The sequence below is a fragment of the Humulus lupulus genome, chromosome 5 (assembly GCF_963169125.1).
Source record: "Humulus lupulus chromosome 5, drHumLupu1.1, whole genome shotgun sequence".
Taxonomy (NCBI): domain Eukaryota; kingdom Viridiplantae; phylum Streptophyta; class Magnoliopsida; order Rosales; family Cannabaceae; genus Humulus; species Humulus lupulus.
The window spans coordinates 242,444,936-242,460,882 of record NC_084797.1 but is presented as its reverse complement, the minus strand read 5'-3'; the positions used below and the strand labels follow the sequence as shown (position 1 = coordinate 242,460,882).

At 38.8% G+C, this 15,947-nt stretch overlaps 1 protein-coding gene across 2 annotated transcripts; it reads right to left on the bottom strand.

Moving 5' to 3' along the window:
• Positions 1 to 7,984: 7,984 nt before the first annotated feature.
• On the bottom strand, positions 7,985 to 15,816 carry LOC133778622 (uncharacterized protein At4g10930). 2 transcript variants are annotated; one of them, XM_062218607.1, is made up of 15 exons: positions 15,675 to 15,816; positions 15,484 to 15,594; positions 15,235 to 15,320; positions 14,744 to 14,834; positions 14,561 to 14,610; positions 14,277 to 14,358; positions 13,887 to 13,996; positions 13,602 to 13,667; positions 12,828 to 13,363; positions 12,611 to 12,697; positions 12,416 to 12,491; positions 10,568 to 11,777; positions 10,405 to 10,479; positions 8,493 to 9,560; positions 7,985 to 8,373 (listed from the first exon to the last, which is right to left on the bottom strand). In XM_062218607.1, exons 2-15 carry the CDS (start codon positions 15,556 to 15,558, stop codon positions 8,149 to 8,151), a joined length of 3,837 nt encoding a protein of 1,278 aa, XP_062074591.1. In that variant the 5' UTR covers positions 15,559 to 15,594; positions 15,675 to 15,816; the 3' UTR covers positions 7,985 to 8,148. The 2 variants fall into 2 exon arrangements, with proteins under 2 accessions (XP_062074591.1, XP_062074592.1); XM_062218608.1 differs by having other exon boundaries at positions 14,277 to 14,346.
• Between the last annotated feature and the right edge of the window lie 131 nt (positions 15,817 to 15,947).

Sequence of the window (15,947 nt, the reverse complement as noted above, 5' to 3'; positions counted from 1 at the left end):
TCTACTATGTAAGCAAAGCTTTGCTTAATGCAGAAACCCGATATAGCCAGCTGGAGAAGCTTGCACTAGCACTCATCCACGCAGCAAGGAAGCTACGCCCATACTTCCAGTGCCATCCAATAACGGTCTTGACCACCTTCCCACTCAAAACAATCCTCCATAAACCAGAATTGTCAGGCAGACTTACCAAGTGGGCGGTAGAGCTCAGCGAGTACGAAGTAACATACAAGCCACGAACTTCCCTCAAATCTCAGGTATTAACTGATTTCATTGCAGATTTTACACCTAACATGCATGTGCAGGCAGAAAAAGAACTTTGTTGTCTGACCGAGGGACAATCAGTCGGAATCTGGAAGTTGCAAGTAGACGGCTCAAGTAACACCAGAGGAAGTGGACTCGGACTCGTCCTGACTTCACCCCAAGGTGACATAATCGAACAAGCAGTCCGATGCGGGTTCAAAGCTACCAACAATGAAGTTGAATACGAAGCAATGATAGCAGGACTCGGACTAGCCAAAGACATGGGAGTAAAAAAGATCGTGGTCTTCAGTGATTCTCAATTGGTAGTCAACCAAATGCAAGGTAGCTACCAGACCCGGGATAACAAAATGACTGCCTACCTCAACAAGACTAAAGAGTTGCAGTCAGTCTTCGACGAGTTCACTATCAACCAAGTACCAAGAGGGGAGAACAGCCATGCAGATGCATTAGCAAACCTTGGATCCTCCATCCAGACAACCGACCCCAAAACAATACCTGTAGTATATCTCCAATGGCCAGCTGTCTGGAAAGATGAAGAAGAGCAAGTTAATGACATCTCCAACAACCGAACATGGATGACTTCAATAGTCGAGTACTTAGAACATGACATACTTCCCGAAGATAAGAACGAAGCACGTCGGGTCAAGGCTCAGTCAGCCCGCTTCACTATTATACAAGGTAAACTCTATAAACGTTCATTTTCTGGTCCATATTTGAAATGCATTAACCCTGCAGAGGCCAAATACGTACTGGCTGAGTTGCATGAAGGAGAGTGCGGCAACCACTCTGGAGGACGAAGCTTGGCGCACCGTGCCCTAACACAAGGCTACTACTGGCCAACCATGCGAACTGATGCCTCTGACTATGCAAGACGATGCGACAAATGCCAACGGTTCGCTCAGATATCCCACCAACCTCCGGAGCGTCTCATCTCAATCACGTCCCCTTGGCCATTCATGAAATGGGGGATGGATATAGTAGGCAAGCTTCCAACCGCACCAGGACAGAAAATGTACATGCTTGCAGTGACCGACTACTTCAGCAAATGGATCGAAGCAGACTCATTCCACCAAGTCCGAGACAAAGAAGTAAAGGGTTTCATTTGGAAGAATGTGATCTGTAGGTACGGAGTACCAAAAGAAATTGTGACAGACAATGGTTCTCAATTCATCAGTTTCGACTTCCAAGACTTCTGCAAATTCTGGAACATCAAGCTCAGCTTCTCCACACCAAGGTATCCCCAAGCAAATGGACAGGCAGAGTCATCCAACAAGACCATCATGAACAACATCAAGAAGCGCCTTGAAAAAGCTAAGGGAAGATGGGCTGACGAGTTGCCGGGAGTCCTATGGTCCTATCGAACCACAACCAGGACTGCGACAGGGGAGACACCATTCTCATTAGCTTACGGGATGGAGGCAGTCATCCCTACTGAGAGCGAAGTTCCGACAGCCAGATATGAGCTGACTACAGACGAAGAAAATTGGGAAAACATGTGCCATGAACTCGACACCATCGACGAAAGAAGGGACAAAGCACTCTTAAGAGTCTCGGCCTATCAACAGAGCATAGCCAGGCATTACAACAAGAACATCCGCACTCGGACATTCAAAGTAGGAGATTGGGTTCTACGAAGAGTCTTCCAGAACACTAAAGAAGCGGGAGCAGGTAAGCTCGCCCCAACATGGGAAGGTCCCTACCTGATCACAAAGGTAGTCGGACATGGAGCATACAAGCTACAAACTAAAGATGGACGTGAAATCAACAACAGCTGGAACGCCGTCCACTTAAAACAGTATCACTTTTAACTCAACCCAGTCTTCTTTCATTTTCTTTCATCATTGATCTCACGGGATCTTCATTGAAGCAACATACTGACACTATCATGCAGGAAGTGTCAGAACTACATTTGGGCTTGATCCCTGACAAGGGTATGTAGGCAGCTCTATGGAGTGCAGCCCCAAATTACGTACAAGTTTTTCTTTTTACCTAAAGATTGGTCATCCAGCAAGTTCGTCTAAAGTCTAAAATCCGTGGACAAGCGCCCGAGTTAACACAAAAAATAAAACCAATAGTCTAAGTCTAAAATTCCAAAGTATATTACACTTAGACTGGGGACAAAGATAGAGTATATCATCAGCTAGAAAACCATGGTGAATGAGATGGTTAACCAAGACACTCGGCCACCTAGTCGGTCATCCGGACAAAGTTAATATGAAATGTAAGATAATACTTCTAGTCATTTTAATATAACGAAAAATATGTAGGATACAAGATTACTTTGAGCCAAAATACAAGATTGTCTCATAACCATCAAGACTGCCAGCCTGCCATATCAACCATTCAGTTTAGACCGACTACTACCGACATAATCTTGTTAGAAAGAAATTACAACAACATACAAACAGTAACTTATAAAAACTTATGAAAAGTGTGTGCAATAAAAAAAAAAAAAAAAAAAAACAGAAAAAGGCTCCTACAACAAAGAAATAGTAAATCAAGCAAGGATCAGAAATCAATCCTCCTGCCCAAGATCGCCTGTAGTCATGTCTCCAAAGGAGACAGCCAGATTGTTAGCTTGAACAGCCTTTTCAACCCTCATTTGTTGCAGTTCTTCATAATCGGCTATAAACTGAGTTACATTCCAGGAATCAGCCTTCCCATCACGAAATTCAATTGCCATCTGACCACGACACTGAATCTCGGCCTCTAAGGCAATATCAGTCAAACGACCTTCTAACATATCAACCTTGGTTCGAACATTGGCCAAGGTATCCAAAGTAGGTTGTAGTCGACTAGCATCTAGCTCCTTGGCATCCAATTGGGTCTTGAGATCCCCATTAAGTTTCTCAAGGTCTTGTTTACAAGTCTTCAATCCCTTGACCTCAGACCGTAGATCAACATTTTGACTCTTCAATGTCTTCACTTGTTTTTCCAGTTCTTGAACCTTTTCATTTGCCCACATAAGTCCTTGCATACCCTGACATGATAAAGAAAAACAATAACAAAGCAATCAATCAATCAGTCAGTCAGTCTAACTACCCATCATTATGAAATAAAATTGACAAATCAGACAAACCTGAAAGACGTGGGAAATGGAAGCAGAAAGCGATGACTTCGATCCAAGCTGATCAAACCTGTCTTTGTCCTCGGGCCATAGTAGCTTATTAACCTCCTCAAGGTGAGGACCAAACTCAGAATGTGCTGAGGCGGATGACGGAAAAGAAAGCTCTATCTTCTCAGCAAACCAGTCAGACGAATCAGTTGGAGAAGTCCGCTTCTTCTTGTTCTTCCGAGTCTTTCCAGCAGTAGGAAGAGGAAGAGGAGGAGGAACTTCATTGATAACATCCTTCTCAGCACTTGAAGATGCAATTGCCTGCTTCTTACGTGCTCGTAGGCGTTCCATAGCCCCAGAGCCTGTCAGATTTAGGCGAAACGTTTCTCCAGCCATAAGAAGGTCTACAAAATTTCGTTCGCCTGGCGTCAGTTTAGGCAGAAAAGACGATTCATACCCCAAAATCTCAAGACTTCGTGTGATAAGTATAATGCAAGATTGAATACGACTCGTAGGAAGGGTAATACCTTCAGGATGACGAGGAACCTGACTCCACAAAGAGCTACCACGAAGATTCTCCTCAGACAAGATCACTTGCCACCTACGATCTTCTTCTCGAAACTCAGCAAATCGAACAACCCTACCTTGAGCTCCTCGACACACCCAAGCAAAAGGGATGTTCACTCTGCCTACAAATTAAACAAAACAACCAGTCAGGAGAATGTCAGCAAAAACTACATAAAGAAATTACTCATTTACGCAAGCACTCACTGGCTGAAGACCATGCATGAGGAATCTTACAGTCAGCCGGCAACCCCAACACATTATGAGAGACAAAAAAATATCGATCCTTCCAACGTTTGTCACAATCTTTCAGATCTACAATAAGGGAACTCTTCGACTGAGACAAGAATTGGTATCTACCCTTTTCCGTATGATGCTCCTTCAAAGAGTATGCAAGTAACGCCTCTTCGACAGTAAACTCAATGCCATGTTTCTCACTAAAAACTTCCATGGCCATCAGAACACGCCAGACATTCGGCATCAGCTGGCTGGGTGATACAGTATGATACTCACATACTTCTTTCACTAACCTAGGAAGAGGAAATCTGAACCCTTCCTTGAAAGGAAGCTCATACATGCACACCCAGCCAGGTAAATTCCAATTAGCCCGCTCCCCACCAGATGGGGCATGCAGACTAGCATAACTAGGTATGTCGTAAGCCCGACGAAGCCGAGGCAAATCATCTAAAGTAATCTTAGACTTCGGGTTATAACCCAAAAGCATGCGACTAGGGAGACCACCAACTATAGGCCCATCACTATCCACACCAATACCGACCACGCCAATAGGAATATGGGGATTGGTGCAGCTACCATCATCACTAGATGAACAGGTCATCCTACCAGAAGACCCAGCAAGACTGCCTCGATTACTGGATGACATGCTCGAAAAACCACCTAGAACAAATGCACTATCTAAGTTCGAATGGATATAAAAGTAATTATAAACATTATCGGCCTACCAGACAGCAAGACAATATAGATCAAAAAGCTATTGACTAACAGTAAGACAGACAGCAACTAGTTCTCATCTAACCATCCAGACGGTCGGACATAGGGTCACTCGTACTAAGAGAATGTACTCACAAAGGCAAAACTATCATAATACATGGCAAACAGTAAAAAAACATATTCCTACTATCAACAAAGATCAAATGCAAACGGCAGTAAAAAGTGAATCAAACTAAAGTTACAACTACAACCCATACAAAACGACTTGAAGATAGAAGAAGAACACGAAGAACGACATAAGAATATTCAAAGAAAGAAAGGAAAAGGAAACCAACCTCTAGAGAGCTTTCCTCCAAGCCTTTAAGACAAGCCCCACCAAATGTGAAAAGCTTGTAAAACGATGCTCACTTTTATAGGCTCAAAGGGACCTTGGATGGGTGACAAGTGTCAACCATCCAATGGGGAAAATAATACATCTACAAACAAATTCACCAAAAAAGCATCTTTGGGTTTGGACATGCTTAGTAAAATATAAACCCAGGAAAAATCATAAAGATTGACAAAACTTATGAGCTCCAATCGGACCTGGCTCCCCTCATGCGCACAATTCAAACAATATGCACTCTAGTCCACCAGGTATTCAGTCAATTGACCACCTGGCCGTGTATATACCTAGCTAGTAAACATATTGACCGGACAGTCGGACTACCTAACTCACGGGCACATGCCACTCGGCCAAGGCCCGCGCGCATCAGCAGTTCCCTCGGAAAAACGGACAACCAGCCAACTAGGCCCGCGCGCATCAGTAGGCCCCTCGGCCGCTCGGACAACCGGTCAGCCAGCCGCGCGCGTCAACAAACCTATTAGCCGCTCGGACATCCAGCTGCGCGAGAGTTCATGACGCTCGGCCAGCGAGGCCTGCATGTATCCACAGCCAATTGGCCACTCGGACAATCAGTCAGCCAGCGCGCGCGTCAAACCTCTCGGACGCCCGGACACCCAGCCGCGCGCGAGTGCGTGTCACTCGGCCAGCGAGGTTTTGCATGCACCCATAGCCAACCGGTCAGCGAGACCCCCGTGGATAATTGCTGAAAGGGGTAAATTGAGTCAAGGCATATTCTAACAATTTTCTCTAACTATTGGGAAGATGGATAAATTCTGATAGAATTAATTTCTTTTTTACTCTTTGATAAAGAATGAATTCTTTACCAAAGAGTGAGGGACAAACTGTAGTGGACAAAATCTGTATACTTGATAAATAATAGTCCAACAAGCAGTCAGTCAGCCCAATAAGCTATCTAACTAGCCAATAAGGCCCAAGCCCATGTAAAATAGGCTCGCATATACAAAATACCCGAAACCATACCCGGACCCGAATTCGGATACACTCAGTCAACCAGGGACCTTGAAACAGTCAAGGCTCCCATCACGTTCGCCAAGAATCTCGAAACGAAACCACTTGGAGCGAGTCAAACGAATCAGAAGGACGGAACGAGAAGGAGGACAATAAATAAGACCATCAAAGGTTGAGAAAAGGCATCAAATAATCACTGAACTTTCTTTACTCTCTAATTGAAACGAAGGCTACTCTATTTCTGAGCAATCCAGTCAAGCAAGACTAATTAGTCAGTCTGATTGGACCTGACCTAGTCGCTTGACTCCTCCGTCATCGCCACCGTCACTCTGACCATTTTACGACTCCTTCATCCATCATCATTTCGACTATTTATATCTTAATTTTATTACTTTCTATTAGCTCTCGTTACAACCCGACTGACTTGAGCGTCGGAGTCCCTTTGGCTGACACCCCACCGGTGCTCCCAATTGAACTCTCGTCTCTCTTCTTTTTGTTATTGACAGGTTGCTGGTGCCCATCTAATCAATTGTAGGAAATCACCTCTACAAGGTCTATGTGGTGCGGGTTGCGGTTTGGAAAATTGTTCAAACCGCATATGTGGTGCAGTCCAAAAAATTAGAAAAAAACCGCACCAACCGCACCACGAACACCCCTAGCTGCAGCTGTGCTGTGAGTAAAAGTTGTTGACTGTTTGATAAATTATAAATTTTAAAGTGTTGTGAATTAGAAAAGCTGTATCAAGAACGTTTGGTAAACTATATACATATGATTAGAGTGTTGTTAAGTATTAAAAGACCAAAATAGATATCTTATTTATTTTATTAAAACAAACTCACATATATTAAACATACCCAATGAATTTCAATATAAATATTATATTTATTTAAATATGTTAAAATTAAAATTATTTTATTTTTCTAAAACATGAAATTGATATATGTTTGATAAATTATAATTTAAAAATATTATGAGATGCAAAAATAATATTATAATGTATAATAAACTCTATATTGAGGTAGTTTGTTAATTTAAAATTACTAAAATAAAATATATATTTAAATTTTAAATATTATTTATTTTATTATCTTAATAATTTATTTTAAATATTTTTATTTTGAGTAATATATAATAAAAAAAGTAAATATATTTATTCTAAAAAAAATTCATTAGATGTGGGTTTTCTTAAATTCTTCGATAAGCTAATTTCATTCAGTTTACCAAACACTTTTATTGCACAATTTTTTCATAAAACAACTTTTAGCTTTTCATAAGTTGTCCCGAACATGAGACTATATGACATTATAAACTTTTTTCAATGAATATATATTTTCATTGCGACAAAAAAAAACTAATTTATAAAAATATGTTTTTTACCATATTCGTAATGTTTTTCAAATTAATTTTATTTAAAAAAATCTATATAATGTATGGCATTTTAAACAATTACGTTTTATATTCTTATGTAACAAAAGTATACCTTAATTGTCAAATTATACATTTATATAGGAATTTAAAAGTTACGTATTTGAAAACTTAAAATAAAAAATCATAAAAATATTAACAAATTAAAATTCCCATAAAATTAATTAAATAGCAAATATATATAGGGAGTGTAATTTTCACATTTAATAGAAAATAAATAAAAAATATATAATAATTTATTCATACAAAAAAAAAGACATGTTTTATTTTTTATTTTTAAAAAAAGGCTTAGTGTCACCATAATTACTTTTAGTTTTTTTTAAAATAAATTAGGAGATTCCAATAACCTTTGCCCGTACACATAAAAACAGAGATGAAGAGAAAAGGCACATAAAAACAGAGCCTTTAGGATTATCAAATCTTGTACAATGCCTCCTTCTGTGTTTAGTCATCTTTACAAAGATTAGCCGGGGCGGAGCTAAAGCTCCAAATAATGGAACAAGGTGAAGAATATGAGAATTGACAACATGTCTGTTCTTTACAAAAGATCGCCTTTCAACTTCTGCTTGGCCGTCTCGACATACTGCTCCGAGAGTTTCTTCACTTTTTCCCCTTCCTTGATGAGAAAGTTAGCGTTCTTGGCTTTAGAATGGTACTTCATAACCTTCTCAGTTGCTTTTGCCACAGCCCATCTATACTGTTCAACTGTGATTACCCCACTTTTGCACAATGGCCTCAAGTGCTCTTTGATGTAAGCTTCCACCTGTACATATTGTAAGGAACTGGTCAACACAAAAACAAACTTGGACCACAGACCACGGGCAGAGAAAACATGGATCAAAACAAGCATGACTATAAATAATGAAAGAGGTGTGATTTTACCTTGTTAGAAATGGAGCTGTCTGACCGCTTTGTAGTATCTGCATTAGGTTTCTTCTCCTTCTGTCGAACAGTTTCACTTATTTCGGAATGGTTAGGTGAAGTTTCTCCAGCAGAGGAGTTGTGACCTACACTCGCAGATTTCTCTGAGTAGCTTTCATTTCCTAATTCAGATGCTTTAATTGCTTGGTTTCGCACACCAGTTTCGTGAGTCTTAGAATGTTCATTTCCAGCAGAAGCTTCTGCATTACTTAAATCATAGGGCTTTATAGATTCTGGAAATTTATTTATCAAGGGTTCTTTATCTGGGCCGTAGAGTTCTTCGCACTCTGCAACAGAAGGCTCTTCACCTTCTTCCCCGAATAATGTTTCTTGAGGAATGCAAGGATTTTCAATCCCATCCTCCTTGGTTGACCCTGCACCAGAATGGTTCCCAGGTATGCAGGAAGAATCCTTTTGCACTTCTGCAATCCCTGAATTCTCTGTCTTTTCCGAATCCAGAGCAGTGCCTGATCTTTCAGAGATTAATGTAGAAAAGACTACTTTCATTTTTGAAGCACCCTCTTCCGGTTGTACGACCTTAGAGACTTTTGCAGCACTGACACCAATGTAGTCCTCATCATCCAAATCATACTCAAATTCACCATAAATATCAAGACCCGGGCAATCATCCATTTCAAATACATCCTCGGGCCCTTCTTCTCTGATACTTTTTGAGGATCCTTCTTCAGGCAGATTTTCCATGCTTTGATCTGGGCTATTTGGAGGAGAATCAGAGAGAAGACCAGCATTTTTCAGTGCATCCTCAATTACAAGATTGTCTGAATTTTCCTTTGCAGATGGAACTGAGTTATCAATCTCTGGGGTTCCACTGGACTTGCTGGTTTCTGATCGATGCAATATCTCCTGGGAGCATAGATTCAGATACACTGGCTTGATGTTCGAACGGTCAGCAACTGCCTTTTCTATATTAATTGCATCTGCCACAGCTAACTCTGCTTCTGCAGTTCTACGGATGACTGGCAGATTTGCTTTCCTCAAAAGGTGCTCTGTTAAGCGGTAAAGCTGTGCCTGTACAGCAGATAAAAGTTAGACTGTAATTGTAATACCAAGAAACCAAATGTCTAGTACTGCAAGAAAGGATTGAATGGAAAAAAAAGTAACCTAGCTTCTAGCAAACAATAAATATAGACTGCCACTCTCTTTACTATTTTCATCACAAAATACATGAATTTTTTCTTCTTTAGTGAGAGATGGAAATGCTTATTCTCTTCATGGCAGTAAATTCTAGTTTAGTGATGAATGGGTCTATTTATTAAGTTGAAATCCATCACCATACAAATAGTCCAATATCTACACTAGAATTGGATACTCATAGCCTCTGATTTTACAGCTGCAATCATCTAAGCTGCATAATGAATTGAATTGGAAGAATCTTATAAGTTCTTAATTTCATAAGATTTGACAGAAAGCACAAGGTCTCCTGATGATGGCGACAAAAGAGACAATGTTGAACTACCACCGACTTGAAGTTGTACAGTGGTTAAGTGATAACAACGGGGGTGATGTACAAATTTATATTATCAGGGGAAGCAGTTATTCTCAGTGAGAGGTATAGTTCCCCCAGTAGGACTAGTGACAATATGTCCCCGATGATATAGGTAACTAGGCTTTTATTTCTACCACTTATTATACATTTGAAAATTTGCCTTTCTATCTGTGCCCAGAGTCCAGAAAAATAAAAAAGTAAAGGCGCTACAAGATCATAAATACTATTCACAAGAATAAATAGACTAATCCAAGATGAGAGACATTCCACTTATGAAATATAAAAGTTTGTGCACAGGTTATTCATATGAGACTTTTTATAAGTATATGGGACTTCATTGTGGCGATTGGGTGATAGTTCCCATACCTGCCTCACTGACATGGGAATTTTATTGTGCCGACTGGGAGCCAAAGTCGGTCTCATATCAATTGGTAGTTGAGCCTGGTCAAAGCAACCACAAAATAAAATGTGATTACTTACAAACCTATTAGCATAACAAAGCAGTTTTGAAAAATAACTTACTACATACTAGCAAAGGATAACTTCCTTTAAACACAGCAAGGTCTTCCTGGCTTTCATTTGCTGCACCCTCACGTGCACCACTTGTTTTTCGGGCAAGAACCTCTAAGGCCCATTTTCTTTTATCCTTTTTCATATCATCAGATTTAGCAGCAACTTCCTTACAGGTATTAGATTTGGAACTGCCTAATGAAGGAACTGATGACCCTTCTGAGTGTCGGCTTGGATGAGCTTTACTAGAAGCAGCATTACCCTTTTGGCTCGGAAAGATGTTCTTTTTCCCAACCTTGGACAGGCCCTTGTCAGTCTCTGCAGAACTTGGAGCACTAAGAGAAGCCTTCAGAAATTTCCCTGCTGTGGGTTGTCTATCCGAATCACCAGCTGTTTTAAGAGCAGATAGTGGCTTGATATCATCCTTCCGTGGGAATACAGATGTATCAGCTAAATATAGCCGAGAAAGAATTGGATTGGTGGCCTGTCTTTCAGATGTTTGTTCTGTTTCAGCGCTCTCTGGTCCCTTCCTTAGAAGATCGAGAACTGACTTTAATGTCTGAATCTTTTCAGGCTTTGAAGCACTCAGGCATCGATGCTTCCAGAATTCAACTTCACAGTCACGGTCCCATGCACGTTTCCGCCTTCCATTAGTAGCATATATTTTCTTTGTTAGATTCTCACGCACCTTACCCTTCTGCAACATTGCCTTCCTTCCTTTCACAGCCAAATGCGTCAAAGCTTTAACAGAATCAGCTTTAGGTACCGAAACAGCTGCCCTAAAGGCAGCAAGAAGCTTTGGATCAAAAAGATTTTCATCAAGATCTTTTGCAGATTTGTTACGAACTGCTTCTCTTATTTCTTTTCTTAGATTTTGAACTGCCATGGATGACTCATTATCCTCAGCAGTTCTCTTCATGATCTTCTTTACTCTCAAGCCAGCCATGTTTTCTGGTTCTTTTGACGATTTATCACCAGAATTCGGGCATCGAGTTCCCTTGGAAGGTTTACGGTCTTTCCCTTGAACAATACTCATTATGTCAGAAGGGGCATTCTCCTTTTCAGGACAACTCTCCTTATCATTGCTAGGATTTGCTACCAGCATGCCATTTTTAGAGTCATCTAAAGCAGATGACCCGGTCTTGTCCTTAGGCGAAATTGGTAGAATCCTCTCCTCAGTTTTTATTTTCTTTGAAGAAGCTTCAATCTCAATCTTAGTTTCACCACCCCTGTTAGCATTCATAACGTGTGACCAACATTTAAATATAACACACAAAATGATACAATCGGAGTTAAGAGTTTTCACTCTGCATGTAATGAGAAATGTGAAGGCCAATGATTTTCAAATCAAAAGATTACATGTCTTTAAAGAAAATGATATGAACCAACACGTAAATAGGCTGATGCAAGACCTAAAGACATGTTTTAGACTTTGGAGGCAACAACACTACCCTGGTAAGTGTGTATTGTATCGAAAATTAATAATATTTAATATAGGATAGTAAAGTCCACATCAGTTAATGAAAGCTGGAGCTGTTCAAGAAACATTGCACCAATTTTCTTATTCAAATAACTTTTTTTTTAAAAAAAAAACCTAAGGTGTGAAATAAATAGGCAGAGAACTAAGACAAAGTGGGCCAATAATATCTTGGTGATAACCACTAGATATATTTTCTTATTTCTACAAGTTAACATTTTTCTCAATTTGATCTACAAACTGCTAGGATGCAGTAGTATTAATAGCGTGAACAAAGTAACAAAACTTCAAATAAGTTCTTTAAATGGTAAAGAGGGGATGAGAAAATATTGCTATCACTAATGAATGCTGAAAGTATCAGGACTAATCAAAATATTTGAAAGACAGAACCTGCAGTCTGAATGCTTTCTCTTTACAGCAGTTGTACCAGACACATCCTCTTCAGCATTGGCTATATTTTTATCAGCTGAAAATATTTCACCATTGAGGCAGTGTGAATAGAAGTTCATATAAACAAATTTGACCAAATGTGAAATTCACTGCCCCAATAAAAAGGTATTTATATATATAGACACATGACTCTACCTTTAAATATATTCTCCTCTGTATCGTTGTTCTGCTTTACATCTTCATTCATTTGATCTTTAGATCCATTATTATCCATTTCATCAACTACTTGCACATAAATAACAAGAATATCACTATACTCATGCACATGAGCATATAGAAACATAATATGCAAGTTTGATTTGGAGAGCTATCAAACTTCAACGGAAGAGAAAAGAAATATGTGCAAAATTACCAGATAAGAATGATCCCACAGAAAGACCGAGATGAAGACCCATGCCAGAACTATTATCAGAGAGATTATTACTGATGTGTGATTCCTCAGCTAACTCCACCGAAGAACTTTTATTGCCTCCAAAACCACTATGCTCATTTGTTGATTTATCAACATTTAAGGATATATCACATGATAAGGACAATTCAAGTTCCCGTGCCTTCAAAGACTGTTGAGTTGTTGATATTTCCATGGATGATGCTGTCAACTTCCGACTATCATCTACAGAAGTCAAGATAAAAGTTTGAGTCACCAAGTCCTTATCAACTTCAACCGTTGGCAGAATATTATCCCTTGGTTCTTCAGTTAATTTACTCCCTCCAACCATAGAGACCACTATAGCTGTTTCCCCAGCATCAGCAACAGAAATTGACACCTTCTTAGAGTAAGTGTCCCCGGCTGTACACTCTGTATTTGCATTTTCAGAACTATACGGATAGTTATAACCCTGTTCTAAATTATCATCTGGCTTCAGTGGAACCTCGTCAACAACACACCTAGAAGAAAAATGCATACAATGATGTTTAAATGTGGAAAGATAAGACCAGAATGAATGCATGTCTAATAAAACCTAAAGTGTATTGATACAGGTAATAAAGCTGCAATTACATGGCTACAGAAATTGAAAATTAGAACAAAACAATTAGATGCCTCCCACCCAGTCATAGAATTTAGACTAGTATTCTAGTAGCCAGTTTACTGAAGTTAACATCTCTCAAACCCCCACTAGTGTACCTTGGGCATAACCAAGTATTCTCAGATGTGCCTTCAGGATCAAATCCCACACAGAAAGCATGATACCTGCATCAAAATTCAAATCAAAACCAGAAGATGTTATTAGAATTTCTTAATTTATTTTTTCAATATAAATGAACAAGAGGGGTGGGGTGGATTTCTTAATTTTATATAAATATACATATAAAAAACAAAACAAAAGTATGACTAGGAAGAAAGTGAGGCAACAAATTTGTTACTAATAAAAGGATGACACTTATATATACATATATGATTTGATCTTACCATATATCACATGAATCACAAGCAATTGATGTATCAAGATTGGAATCTCCCTCAGTGGTGGCTGATCCACTTCGAATTTTGCAACCATCTCCATCCAAGCAGATAACTGCCTAAAAGTGATACATAAGTACTTGATGTTAGATGAAAAAGCTTAAAGAGGAAATCAGATTACAGATTACAGCCTAGCAAAAATAAGCATCACCATGTTTCAGAATTAAATTGACAATTATGTTAAAATATCCTTTGTAAAACAGAATAAGAATTCAGTGTCTGATGCATACTGTGCTGAGCAGGAACAAAAACTAGGTAAAAGAGTACTTAATATTTAAAACCTAGTAGTACAGGTTCAGCCTATAGAAAAGGCTAAAAAAGATTATAGAAGATAATTACATTTTCATCAATATAATAAGATGGAAACGAGAGAGTGTTATTCTTCCCTTCGATGGACCAATCATCATCTCTGCATAAATCACTACAGAAAATTAGTCTATGCTAAAACCTAAGTTCGGTAATAATATTTTTAGTATTGCTGTTTATGAACCGAATATAGGAAATAAATATCAAAGTTGGATTATGAAAATCACAATTGAACTGCCAGAGAAATCATAAAGTAGTGATAATTTGCAAATGCAATGCCAGCGTCATGTGAACGGAAATACATAAAAGCAAAGTACCTAGAATAAGAGTCCTCGTCAACTTTGCTGCTCCCAATAGTATCATATACCTTCACATTCAAATCTCATTTTCTTAAATCACTACTTCTAGTAACTCACAGATAGCAGAACTTGAAAGATTAACAAGCCAGATAAGAAAGAAACAGACTATGGAAAAGATAGTGCATATGATCAAATACTCACAGGAACACAAGTGATCAATTGAAACTCATGTTGGCAAAGAGGGCAAAGGTTCGTGATTGTAGCCCAGTTATCAATGCATACAAAACAGAACCTGAAGAGTCCATCAACAAGTCAGATAGTGAAACCAAAATTTTCATCAAAATAATAACACATGGAAATCACTACTTAAGTTAGGCCTTTAGCTACATCCTAATGCATTACAAAATCAACAAGAGGCTTCAACTAAACTCACTCCATGAGAAGGGAAAATCATTACAGATACAGAAGTTCAATTTTTGTACTTAATAAAACCCAAAGAAGTTTCAAACTCACTCAGAACATTTAAACAAAGCAAGCCTTTTTTCCCCCACCAAAATTTGAACCAAAAAGAAAAAAAAAACCCAGAAAATTAATTACAGTTTTTAATGATGTGGTTATTAGTTTAGCAAATTATATTATTGTCTCAAGAAAATCTCCACCATTCTTTTCATTTCAAAAATTAAAAAACTCACCAGTGTTGGCAGCAATCCAGAACCCCCCTATCAATGATAATATCCATGCAAATACCACACCTTTCACCTCCGAAATTAGCAACATCCTATATAGCACAGAAAACCCAATAATATTTTTTAAAATGTAAATTTAATACATAAGATATAATTTTTAAAAAATAAAGAATCTTTCTTTAGCCAAAAAAAAAATCTGATCACAACGAAGTGTAAATTAAATGAAAAATGAAATAAAAAAGAGTTGAAACTTACACTACTGTTGTAATCATCGAGTTCAAGAAGAGAGTCTTCTTCAGCCACGCCACTTGTTATTAAATCCATTTCCATAGCGTACTCAAAGAATTGGCCCTTACAAATCAGATTCTAATGGAGAACAAGAACACATATCAAATACTTGAAGATTAATTAGACGATATAATTATACACATATAGATATACAATACCTGAAAGTAAGAGTAAACGCGAGTATATTCCTCTATGCATGAACATGAAGATGATTTGAATGTAGCGGAGCTTATGAGCTATGGAGTGCAAAGCGAAATGAGGGAAATATCGTAAGCCCGTAGCGTTTCGATCGAATATTAAACGTAGCGTTTTGCGGCCTTTGGAGAAAAAACGTTTCAAATTATGTATCATCCTTTCATTAATGGGCTTTAAGGACCACAAAACAGGCCTCGTATTGGGCTAACCTTCTAGCCCAATAGCTGAGCTTACCC

What these genes read in the sequence shown, in the direction of transcription:
- LOC133778622 (XM_062218607.1), bottom strand. Translation starts at nt 15,558, where the DNA reads ATGGAAATGGATTTAATAACAAGTGGCGTGGCTGAAGAAGACTCTCTT. An exon ending in AATTGATCACTTGTGTTCCT is followed by an intron (nt 14,611 to 14,743) that starts GTGAGTATTTGA and finishes TTGAATGTGAAG; the next exon opens with GTATATGATACTATTGGGAG. An exon ending in ACAGCTCCATTTCTAACAAG is followed by an intron (nt 8,374 to 8,492) that starts GTAAAATCACAC and finishes CAATATGTACAG; the next exon opens with GTGGAAGCTTACATCAAAGA.